This window comes from Pteropus medius, unplaced genomic scaffold (assembly GCF_902729225.1).
Source record: "Pteropus medius unplaced genomic scaffold, Ma_sr-lr_union100, whole genome shotgun sequence".
NCBI classification, from domain to species: domain Eukaryota; kingdom Metazoa; phylum Chordata; class Mammalia; order Chiroptera; family Pteropodidae; genus Pteropus; species Pteropus medius.
The window spans coordinates 19,189,848-19,202,417 of NW_024349803.1; the positions used below are offsets into that span (position 1 = coordinate 19,189,848).

A 12,570-nucleotide genomic window follows, 5' to 3' on the forward strand; every position below is an offset into this window, starting at 1 on the left:
AACAGTAATCAACTTGAAACTTCTTCCTGTATCCCCTGATAGATCTGTAATAGCAGATCTGATCACCAAAATTTTACAAGTGTGAACAAATGTCAATTTTTGTATCAGACACAAAAAGGTAAACTCATTCACCAAATGACAATTAAAAATGGGAGTTTCATGAATTTCCTCATCAAACAGCATTGTGAGGGGAATGGTTTAGATTTACAGACTCCAGAGTCCATCTGAACTTCACAAGTTGTCTTGGTCCCTAAAAGGTTGTGGAAACGGGGTCACCGTGCAATGAGCTGGGACAAGGAGGCCTAGGCAGTTGAAGGCAAACACATTGCACTTACTCTGTGGTCATCTCCGTATCTGATCATTTCATGAGCAAAGTCATCGGTGGGTTTGACACGGACGAATGCGTGAACTTTTTTCCTCGTACCCATTCTACCTAAAAGGAAGAAAACAGCAAAATTTTCAGTAGTCATCATCAAACGACAATTAGAGGGGAGAAGCCATTCATTAAGAAGAGCAGAAAAGAGTGATGTGCAGGCCATGTTCCCATCCCAGTGGGGCCAGTCTTCCTTTTCACCTCTTGGCATTTCAGGGAGCAGTCTACCCACAGGGCACTGCTCAACAAGTACGTGTACTCCCAACTTTACAGGCCGCCTCATCATTTTCCAGCAATGACCCCCAAGGGACCGAAATATGAAGCAAAGACTGCTCCCTTTGTGGCCTAATCTAAGAGGTGGTTTCTAGAAATGTTCTCTTATTGCTCTTACGCTTTGCCTCATTCACTATATTTTCCTTGAAAATACTTACTATAAAAGGCCTTAAAACTAATTCTTTTCTTCATTAGCATACCTCACTTCAGATGCAGCACCTCCTCCTCTACCTCCATCAGACTAAGATCAGAAAAAGATTTGCTAGAAGCATATTTAATCTAGCCCATACATATATTCTTTCTTCTCTGGCACTCCATTGAGAGAAAAATCACAGAGTCCTCTACCTCCTCTCCCTCTCCTAAAATCTAATTATATTCTCATTGTTTTCTTTCAGGTAGACACACATATGTTTGTTTTCCTTCATTCATAAGATCACAAATAATTACTATGAATCATAAAATGTTAAAATAAATGTTTGATGTGGCTTCATGGAATAGGATGAATAGGACACTTATAGAAATAATTGACAGGGACGTGATTTAGGCAAATGACCTTCCTAGTATGCAGAGTTGTCCTATAATGGACAAGACTTTCTCAAGAAAGGACCATAAACACCGTAAACTGTGAAGCGCACCCAAGATGCCAAGTGGCAGAGATGCTACAAAAGGAGTTAGTTACATTGACGGGAGAGTTAATTGATCGCCAAGATCCTGTTCAACTAAGGTATAAACATTTTATTGCACGGATTTTTATTGCTTTAAGAGGAACTTCAAACTTAACCAGCTCTTTAGGTGCCTCTTATATACCAATGACAAAGGATTAAATACTGAGAGAAAATGTCAAGAGCTCTATGGAAAGCTAAGTAAAAATCTATCTGCAATTATCAATCATGTTAAATCTAGTTAAGTCATACTAGAAAACAGGATAAAAGTCTAGAAAAATATACAAAATAACCTCATTGTTCAAAACTATTGGGCAAACTAACATAATACAATTTTAAATTGTTCCAAGATGAAGTATTTTCTAATTCTACATACAAATTTTTCTAAGATCAATCTGTTATTTTTTCTTTCCTCCTTTTTGCATTTTAAAAATAATTTGAACAATATCATCAAGTAGTTTATGGTCACGTAGTCCTAAGACTGGGCTCTGAAATTTCAATAATTTCACTTTTAGAGAACCATGAATATAAAGAATGCTAACAACTCATTTAGAGTTAATGCTCCACAATGTACAAAACGGACCTTGAACAGAGACAAGGCCGGAGGAGAATGTCTGGGTTGTGATACGCTTCTCTTTTGATCCCATCAGGATTAGACCAGTTTTATCAGAAAGGAGGCATTTGCCCCTAAAATAACCTGTACTTTCATGGGGCAGGGGACAGGAGTTGAGGCTAAAGAAACTCCTTGATACTTTTGAAAAAGACAACTGACAAATGAATTTACTGAATTTATGAAGAGTTAGGGAAACATGAGGCATAAGGAGCTGATTCCATTTCATCTTCAAATGGGAAAAAAGCAGTATCAACACAATTATTAAGGAAAAAATAGCTTGCCTGGGCTATTGCAAAGCACTCTAACAAACAAACAGAATGTTTAATATTGTTAAAAAGCTAATTTTCAAGACCTTTACTGGAAAGGAAAAGTCAGGTTTAACAGGGATTTCTTCTTTTAAATATAATTATTGCACTTTTTAAAAAAGCACATTAAATGTCAACATTTTACATGTATTATCTAAGAACGGTACAATGCGTGTTACCTGATAAAAATGATTCCGTGTTTCTAAAATACGAATGTTCCTCCACATTTCTAGACACAACTTGCGTTGACCACTTGATTTCCTCTTACAATTATATTAACTATCATCAAGTGGCAGTAAGTATCTCTATAGAAGCAAGTTAAATAGAGACAGGACCTGCTCTTTCGTTTAGTTACAATGATGTGGACATTAAACTCTAACCCCAGTTACAAGCCCTTCATGTGTCAAATCAAATAAGCAAACATGTTGCCTTCATATTTGCCTATTGTAGAGTGTGTATCCACTTCCTACATTCTTCGAGCAGTGATTTATGGAAGTCTTTTCCACTATGGGATCTTCCAGGGCTTCTAATTTTTAGAAAATCTGAAAGGTATCCAGGTGAGCAAGGATAATGGCTTATCCAATTTCAGTCCTAAAATTTTTGTCTGCAAAATTGAACTCTAGAAACAAAAAGCCATGAATAACTCTAACATGAATCCCAAGTTGAGGAAATTGAAGAGAACCTCTCATTTCTAAGTTCACTTTGATCTAGACTACTGGGAATTTGAGAGTGGAGGGAGGTGTTTTGACTCCAGCAAACACTCTCAATCTCTAAAGCTCTGGGAACCATTCCCCACACCAGTTCTAGGACCCATGGTCCTGCCCAGGATGCCCTCTGAAAGGAACCATGAAGTAAGGCAGCTCTGGGGCAGGTGCCCTCCCAACAGCTCCCACCCACTGACGGCACAAATGCAGCACAGGCCAGCTCCAAGCATCGCCCTCCCCTCAGAGCCTGGCCCTTCTCTGCCCTGCAATTTGCCAACATGCATATGCACATGCAGTCGCCCTATCCCGAAGCCCTCCCCATGCACAAGCCCATGGCTCCAGGAACGCCAGGAGCCATACTCCCCCAAGGAAAGCCTTCTCTACTAACTACACCCCTCCTGTGAGTCTGCTACTCAGCAGCCCCTCAATACCCAGATATTTGGGGACCCCATGCCATCTCACACTTACTGAAATGCTTGTTACTGTTCTTACGTCGCATCATTTGAGTGGGTTTCAGCTCCTAAATTAAATTACAAGCTGCGTGAGGGATAGGACTGTGCCTTTTATCTCTTTTGAATCCCCCCTCAATGTCCAGAACAGTGCCCAGCACAGAGCAGGTGCTCAAGAAATGGTGGATGGTGATGGCCGTGATTGGAAGTCAGAGGGTGGCTGAATCTCCAAATGTGGGTCCATCTTCGGTCACTACTGAGAAAGTCCCAAGGGGCAAATAATATCACTCCCCTTCCACACCATCTCCAGTCCCTCAGCCCACAGCCCTTCTAGGAGGACACTTGGTTTCTAGGCACCACTTGCAAGAAACCACGTTCGGCCCCTCACCACACCCTCCCTTTTAGTAGGGTCCTTCTCCTTCAGACCTTGTGGGGAATGCCCCTCCCTTAGCGGCACTATGCTTACATATTTCTGGTGTAAATAAGCGAATCTCTGAGTGGCCACGAGGAAACCACCCTGCTGAGAGGTTCAAGGTTTCCTCATTTGTTTTAGGGGTGGGAATGAACAGAATTGCTACCAAGACTCTAAAGGCTTTATAAAAGCAGAGGGAGCATCCGCTGGGACGGTAGGCACCAGTAGGGTCCCTATCTTCCAGCGCTTCTACCCAGACGAGGAGTTCTCATAGGAAATCCTCATAGCCTCCGGAGTGGTAGCAGTATTTGAACCAAAAAACCAAACCAAACCAAACCAAAACAGGGCCCAAACGCATCCATTCCTGGGCTTAACAAAAGACTCGGATCCAGGCAGAACTGGCCTTTTTTTCTTTTTCTCACCCAATATGCAGTGGACCTGGGGACCATTTCTGTCTCTCTCGAGCGGTTTTCTCATCTGTAAAGGTTTTACAGTAAAGTGAAGGGCTCAGACTGTCGTTCCGGAAGCCTCCTCCAGTTCGAAAACAAGACAAGTGCTGAAGAGCCCAGAAGATCTCTGGCCCCGCGCCTCGCGCCCCGTGAACCTCAGGCGCGACGTAGGACCCTCGTGGGGCTAAAGAACGTTAGCTCTGAAGACCCTAAGCAGCAGCCAGGCTGAAGCCGCCCCCGCGATGCCGCGTCCTCCTCCGCTCGAGTTTCACAGTTCAGCGAGCCAAACCCGGGCACTCCTGGACCGGTGTTCCGATTCCATCCGCTGCAGCCGCCCGGGCGTACACCCACTCTCCACCCTCCCTTCACCTCACCCCGGCGGCGCGTGGCCCCTGCTCACCGCTCCGGGGGCAGCCGCCCTCCCAAAGCGCGACCGCTGCAACTAACGCGACCGGAAAATCGGTTCGCGGGGCTGCGGGGCTGTGTACACAACCGCCATGGCAACGGGCGGCTTCCGGAGGTTCCGGAAGTCTCGGGGTGGTGGCGGAAATGAAGTGCGTGGTCCTCTGTTGAGATACGAGTAAAGTCAGGGCAGAGTTGGAAAGACGGAGATGGTACCGATGATTTTAGGAAGACTGAGGCAGGCGCGGGACCCAGGTCGGGGTAGCGAGGGGACGAAGGCTGGCCCCGAACCAGGAAGCGGGGCAGCAGGGCTTCCGGCGCAGAGCAGGCTTTGGCTACGGTGGCCGCGCAGGCCCGTCGGATCCCAGCCCTGCGCCGGAGCTGCAGTCGGCGTGCGCCGCGCCGCGCCGCGCCCCGCCCGGGTTAGTTTCGAGCCGGCCGGCCAGGCCTGCGCAGTCGCGGCGGCGGGGGAAGATGGTGGAGGACGGCGCGGAGGAGCTGGAGGATCTGGTACACTTCTCCGTGTCCGAGTTGCCTAGTCGCGGCTACGGCGTTATGGAGGAGATCCGGCGGCAGGGCAAACTGTGCGACGTGACGCTCAAGGTATCGAGAGCTGGGCGGCGCGGGGCTGTGGGAAAAGGGACCGAGAGGGGAGTAAAGAGGGGCGGGGCTGATAGGGGAAGAGAGGTCTAGCGAGCTGAGGGGTGGGGAAAGGAGGTTGGAGGGAGACCGAAGAGGGGAGAGAGAGGTGCCGAGTGGGAGACGGGGACTGGGGCTGAGTGGGAGACGGACAGGCACAGCCTCTCAGACCTTAGAAGGCAAGGCTGAGAGCTGCGCCGCTGAGGCCCTCGGAATGGGAGACATTGGGGTGCCCGCCTCCCTTTTCTGTCACACAGACAAGAGAGAATGGACTTGCAGCCCCTCCATGGAGGAAGGGGCGGTGGCTGTCTCTACGTTATGATGGGCACCACTGAAGCACCTCTTGTCACCGCAGCTATTTCTTTGTGCCCCTCGAAGTTAGCTGTGTCGTAGAGGCGCAGGCTTTTCCTTAAGAGTCACTGCTTGCCCTTGATTGTTAGATTACTACCTTGTCTCTTAAGAGCTTTTAAAATCGGATCTGGAAATCTTTTGAGCTGGGCAGCTACTCTGCCCCATACGGGGAGGCACACCATCACCACCACCGCAGAGGTCACGGAAAATGGACTGACAGGCTGCGTGGGGAGCGGGATCTCTTAATCACCTGTTCCCTACTGGCATTTGGGGTGTAAGAGCCAGCCTTCCTCCTGTGCTTTGCATCCATTCCTGGTGGAGAGGCACGCCGGGCTGCTCCTTAGCCAAGCTGCCGAGCCATGTGGAGCCCTCCAGGTGGCAAAGTGCTGCAGCAAGCCATGTTCCCCGTTGTGCTTTGGCTGGAAGGCTCTCAGCATCTGTGGATGACCTCGTTTCAAAACAAACAATACTACAGCAGAGCTCTTTTTGCTCTTTATTTTCTGCGGGGTTAAGGAAGCTTTTTTTCTTCCACATATTTGAGTCAGACCTTTGGAGACAGTAGAGTAGAATGGCTAAGAGTGTGGCTTTGGAGATTGAAGGATTTGGATTAAAATTCTAGTTGTAACCTTGGGCAAGTTTCTTAATTTCTCTAAGCATCAGTCTTCCAAATGTAAAAATAGGAATTAGTCCTGATTCTCAGTATTAGTATGAGGATTAAATGAGAACATTGTGGTATTCTTTTCATAATTCCTGGCATAAGTTTTTCATCACACTAAACCCCTCCTGAAGGAGATTAGTTTTGCAGGAGAGGAGTGAGGTGGCCTGAGCGGGGGAAGGATCTTTAGAGATAACCAAGGGGTTTCAGAAAAATGAGCTGGACTAAAGGAGGCAGAGGAAGTAAATATAAATGGGAGATTTTTGTCCAGGATGATTACGTGGTAGATGATGTCAAGGCTCCTAGAGATTAGTGAGTGAAAGAATGAGCTGGTTGTGGCGGTAACCCTTGGGGCGAGTAGAGACTGGTGTGAAGTGGTAATAGGGGAGAATGTTTGGATTTAGCCTGAAAGGGTGACCCAGGGAAAGCTCATAAGACACAGAGAAGCAAAAAAGGCATGATAGAGTGAGACGGCCACAGATACTTCTACATAAGTTAAACCAGTGCATTTTTCCTCTGAATTTAATGCAAATACAGAATATGGCAATCCTTTAGCATAAAAATGCTTGTATGATTTTTCCATTGAAATGCTTTTTGTTCATACAAAGGGACAAATAAATTATCAGACATAGTTCCAAATAAGTAAATTATCAGAGAGAGTTCCAACCAAGTGTGTCAGTGTAAATTGCTGTATTAGATCTGAGAAATAAAGGCACAGGCAAGAGGTAGACAGGACTGGAGAGAGCATCTGCTTCACTGGTTTTCTAACTGTTCTGTAGAGCCTGAGACGTAGCTCACTGGCGGTGTGGTGGTGGGGGCCAGGGAGAGGCCAGGCAAACCAGGCTCTGCTCCATTTCCCTCCCCTTCGCTAGAGCTGCTCTGGGAAATCTGTTTTGGTCTGTCTTTCAAGATAGCGTCTTTCCTGAAACTTCTGGTGATTCGAGACTGTCTTCCAAATATGCGCTGAAAAGCTGGTTGGAAACTTTTTGATGTGGGATGGGTTTTTTGACTAGTGGGCCTCCCTATAGGGCAGTGGTTCTCAAACTTTAGTGGGCATTAGAATCTGGCCGCCTTGTTCACTGGTTTTTGGGCCTCACCCCAGAATTTTGTATTCAGCAGGTCTGGCATGGGCTTGAGAATTTGCGTTTCTGACAAGTTCTTCATTGGTGATGCTCCTGGTCTGGGACCACATGCTGAAAGCCACAGCTGTGGGGTGATGGACTTGTACTTTTAAATGGAATGTGTTCAGAGTCCATGGGTGATCTTTAGGCTTCTGTCTTGTTGGGAGAAGCCTGGCTATTATCCTTAGGAGCCTGATGGTGGGAGGGGACTAGGGGCTCTTCCTTCCGTATGCAGACTTTCACTTAATCCCCCTGAATGGTGTCACACTCTTGTGTCAGTGTTGCCCTGGTTATCCAAGTCTGAAGTCTCTAGTTTATCCTGTCCAGAGAATAAACCTCCAGTTGTCTGCTGGGGCAGTGATGGAGCATTTGCTTGCCTGGTGAGGGGACTAGTCCTACCTGTTTTCAGACTTCCTTATCCTCACACCTTGAGAGGAATCCTTTGTGTCTCCAAGAGCTGAGTTTTGGAGAGGATTCTACAATGGCTTGCCACCTGCAGCACTCAGTGTTCTCCATTTAAATCAGTTACTACTCATTTGTCTGCTTTTCATCTTCCATAATGTGGTGACATTTCTAATCTGCTCTCTCTGTCCGCTTTATTTTTCCCCTTGAGAGCTTTGCTGTTCCTTGACTATCAGTCTGAGAGGTAGCACACATAGCACAGATTCGAGCTGACTACCTGGATTTGAATCTTGGCTCTGCCACTTACTAGTTGTGAAAACTTGGGCAAGTTCCTTAAACGCTGGTGATTCAGTTCCTTCACATGTAAAATAGGGATCATCACCGATGTAATAAGAGTGTTAAGGATTCCATTAGTTAATACACTTAAAGCAATCATGTGGTTAAATGCTCAGTAAGTAGAAGATATTTATGAATAATGATTTAATGGGTTTCTAAAGGGAATGGAAATAAACGCGAATGTCCAACCTGCCATTTTGAATTTGTTTTAGCTTCTGATGAATTCTAGATGATGTTCATTGCCTTAAAAGAGTTTGCAAACCACTGCTCTGCTTCAGTAGCTTGCATTTTACAGATTAGGACCCAAGCACAGGAGAAGAAGGGACTTGTCCAAGGTCACAGATTAAATTAGGCAGAGTTAGGATTAGAGGCTAGACTCCTGGTCTCTGTATTCCAGGTCGAGTATTCTTTCATGTGCTCCCATTGCCTCTTCTGTTACTGATAGTGTTGATGGTAATGAACTGACTTCAGATGCTCCTGTGCAAATTAATCTACTTCAGGTCAGTTGTACTCACCTTTAACAACATGTCATCTTTTCTACTCGAGTTTTAGGGAGAGTGTGAAAATCAACATTTAGCAGGTAGGCCATAGTCTCAAAATTCACTGTCCACTCTTGAATCTTGCTTAATTTTCTTTTTGGAAATATTTGAAGTTAAATTCTTTGGGTGCCTGTTTGATAATTAAGTCGAGGCATAACAGAAAAGGGTAATATATTGGATTTTTTTAAAAATCACATTTTATATCCATGATGACTTAAACCTCTTTGAAAAATGAAAGTGATGAACCTTCTCCCCAGAAAAATACACATACTTATAGATGTGCAGTATTTTGCATTCAGTCTTGAGAGCAGAAGCCTGTCTTCGGATCTTGGGTTATGGATCCCAACTGAGAAATCTTCTGTCAGAGAAAGCCCATGGTCCTTCTCCTTGGCAAATCATTTTGTCTTAAAGGTTAGAAGGAACATAGTACAAGGCTTCTTGGCAACCTATAGCATAAGGATTGGTCTGCATAGAGAGGCTCGCATCCACAGAGGCTCTCATCCCCCCTTCCCAACAGTCAGGTTCGTCTCTTTTCCTCTGGACTGCCAGGAGCCCAGTGCCTAGGCCGTGTCTGTCAAGTTCATCTGGGTCCAGCAAGCTGGGCAGACTCCCCAGATTCAATGAGTGTTGTCCATGACTTGCTGTTCATGAGCATTAGACCATCCAAATTCATACACCTTTTTTTCCTCTCACTTCACCCACTCCTTTCTTTCTTGGTGAGAGCAGAATGGGGTCACCAAACCTGTATACTATTTGCTGACCCATAATTTTAGGAGAGAGGGCTGCCTACACAAACAAACACTTTGTTTTTCAACCACTAATAAATGGCTCCTCAAGATCTGCTGGCATCAGTCTTCCCAGCATTTTCCCAAGGCCCCTGCTAAGGTTACGAACCCAGATCTAAGAATTTAGCCTCCAGAAGGAAATGTCTTTTTCATAGGTGAAAGGCACAATATTAGAATATTCCCTTTTGACCCACTAAATCCAAGTACACAGTTTTCACTGAAACTGGCTTCAGGAACCACACTTTGAGTCTGGAATCTTGGCTAATTTGTCACACTGATTTTGTGATGAAAGAGTAGGTGGAGAAGGATATCAGGAAATGAAGTACGGACTTGTTGGTGCATGCCATTTTTATATTATGTGTAATGCAGTGAGCTACACAGGTATAATTATAAGAGCTAGAATAATCGTCTTAAAAGGAGCCATAGAAGTCCTGTATCAAAGCCATTCCTTTTATAGATGAAAAAACCCTGAAGCTTAGAGATATTAAGGGATTGCCCAAGGCACAGAGCTATATTATCCGAGCTCCAACACAGCTGTTTGTTGGTGGAAGCCATGCTTTTACATCCTCTGTCGGATTACTCACCTGCCTTGCTGATGGAATGAAGCAGAGCAGGGAGCAAACATCATCTGCAGTGTCATCTTTGAGGGTGGAGGGCAGCGAAGTGTATGTCCAGATGCAACATCACTCTCTGTCTCAGGAGAGAAGAAAGATGCAGGCTTTTTCTGCTAGTCTTCTGGATATATGAAATTCTTGACTTTTAATTTTGAAACGACACCATATTAGAAATTTTGTGCTTCTGAATAGTGTTCATTCCTGGGGTTTTCTACTGACTTTTTTCAGGTAGTAGTGTTCATTTTTAGCCTCGCCTCTTTTTAACGAGCAGTTAGAACCGAGAGGAAGACCATGCGCCTTGAGAGCACGTGTGCACTCGTGATGTCAATTTGTATTCATCAAAAAGTCAGTTTTGCTCTCTTCAAGTCGTAGTGTGGATAACGCTGTTAAATTTGGACGCTGATAGATGAATGAGAGAGCTTGATGCTTCCTGACATGTGGATAGGAGAGAGAGTTGGAGGTATCCAAAAAAATCAGTTACCAACCAAGCAACATTCATGGGGTTCACCCTGAGACTTCTGGAGCATAGCTGGTCAGCTGGGTAATTTAAGAAGCCTGTGTCTCAAAATGCTTCTTAACTACAGTTGGTTTCTTTATTATTATTTTGTTTGAGACTCCACTGTTTGTCCCCTGGCCACTCCTGGTTCATCTTGTAGGCTGATTGATGGAAAATGAGACCACATTGTTTTTCTCAAGGTGCGTTCTGTGCCCCACCTAAATTACAAGCACGGCATCTCCTTTCCTACTTTTGTTGAGTGTTGGCACTCTCATTGCCTCTCTGGTCTGGAACCAGCCAACTTCCCCACAGTTAGTTTAGTAAGGCTTTTTCTGCCCTAACAGCTGATCATGTCACCACTTGTTTCTAGTTGGGGAGAATGTACCAAGATGTGTGAACCAGGAGTTGGCAAGCATTTTCTGTAAAGAGCCAGATAGTAAATATTTTAGGATTTGGGGGTCATACAGTTTCAGCTGCAACTACTCAACTCTGTCATAGCACCGAGGCAGCTGTATACAATACATAAACTAATGGGTATAGGTGTGTTCCGGGAAAACTTCATTTAGAACAACAGACGTGGGCCAAACCCATTAGCTGTGGCTGGCCAACCCTTGTTGTAGTCTGATTTGGCCTTTGTAAAGTTTAAGGCTTTTAAAGTAAGTTACACTTGCTTTATTGTCCCAGGGTAAACTTCTGTAGTTTCAACACAGTATCTAGAAATTGGAGGCATCTCTTGTTAAAAGGCTACAGATGAACCAGAAGTGAAGAACTTTTTTTTCCCACATCACTGCAGGTGATCATGGGACTATCCTGGTTGCTGACTGAATAACTGACATAGGAAAAGTACTGTTAAATTTTGCATCTCATCTTTAAAGCCTTGTAGCTCTGCTGGAGCTTGAAGCAGACTATTTCCAAAGCATTAACTAAAGACACCATGCTCCCTTTCTCAGTTGAAGCTGAGGATGCTTAGCTGCTTGCAGAATGGCAGGCCAGAGGAGACCGTGATGGCTCCTGTGTTCCGGTGGACCTGACCGGCTGTGTTCAGGGCCGTGAAGGTAAGGGCCAGAGTTTGGGCTTTCGGCAGGCAAAGTAGATCAGTAGTTCAAATGTGGCCCAATATGTCTGGGCAAAGTGTGCTGTATATCTGATCAGAACACAAAAATGATTTCAAAAAATAAGCTTAAGAATGGGTATATTGTCCATTCACCCATGTTCATAGCAGCATTATTCACAGTTGCCAAAAGGTGGAAGCAACCCAGGGATGCATTGACGGTTGAATGGATGAACAAAATGTGGTACGTTTTTCCCCCATCTACAATGAAATATTATTCAGCCTTGAAAAGGGAGGAAATTCTGACATATGCTACAACATGGATGAACTTACAAAACATTGTGCTAAGTGAAATAAGCCAATCACAAAAGGACAAATATTGTTAATTATTCCACTTAAATGAGGTAACTAGTCAAATTCTTACAGAAAGTAAATAGAACAGTGATTGCTCAGAGACTGAGAGGAGGAGGGAATGGGGGTTACTGTTTCATGCAGTTGGGGTTTCGGTTTGGGCAGATGAAAAAGTTCCGGAGATGGATGGTGGTGATGGTTACACAACAATGTGAATGTGCTTAATGCCACTGAACTGTGCACTTAAAAATGGTTAAAATGGTAAATTTTATGTATAGTCTACCACACAAAAAAAAAAAAAAGAGAGAGAATAAGTTCAAGACAACTTGTTACCAGTTGGGCAAGTGAGATTTGTGATGGTCAGACACTGAAAACAGAATTTACTCTCTGTATCCAAACTTCCTGATCAGAAACATTTGATATTAAGGGGTAATCTTTCTCGTTCTTTAGCTTTTGTCATATGCTGCCTCAGCTGTTCAGAGCCAAATTTTACTAGCTCAGCCCTGGAGCTGCACTTCGAATGGTCACATACAAGGAATCAACTTCTAAGAGTTACACATTAAGTGATGCACACGTGTCAAAGCTTAT

At 44.8% G+C, this 12,570-nt stretch overlaps 2 protein-coding genes across 9 annotated transcripts in view; one reads left to right on the top strand and one right to left on the bottom strand.

The window, feature by feature from the left end:
- Positions 1–4,823, bottom strand: part of KIF9 (kinesin family member 9) — a 40,214-nt gene extending 35,391 nt beyond the window's left edge. The window contains exons 1-4 of one of the 6 annotated variants that reach the window (XM_039837588.1): positions 4,641–4,823; positions 4,214–4,268; positions 3,399–3,450; positions 336–433 (exon numbers count right to left, since the gene is read on the bottom strand). In XM_039837588.1, coding sequence (XP_039693522.1) covers positions 336–433; positions 3,399–3,450; positions 4,214–4,240 — 177 coding nt within the window. In that variant the 5' untranslated portion in view covers positions 4,241–4,268; positions 4,641–4,823. The other 5 variants (XM_039837591.1, XM_039837589.1, XM_039837593.1 and 2 more) reach the window with 5 other exon arrangements.
- Positions 4,824–5,085: 262 nt separating this feature from the next.
- The window catches only part of KLHL18 (kelch like family member 18), a 49,012-nt gene continuing 41,527 nt past the window's right edge, over positions 5,086–12,570 (top strand). Inside the window, exons 1-2 of one of the 3 annotated variants that reach the window (XM_039837596.1) lie at positions 5,106–5,245; positions 11,531–11,635. Coding sequence is in view for 2 of the 3 variants with exons in the window: in XM_039837594.1 (XP_039693528.1) it covers positions 5,117–5,245 (129 nt within the window). In the remaining variant the exon portion in view is untranslated. Of the gene's footprint in view, positions 5,246–11,530; positions 11,636–12,570 lie in introns of all 3 variants that reach the window. The other 2 variants (XM_039837594.1, XM_039837595.1) reach the window with 2 other exon arrangements.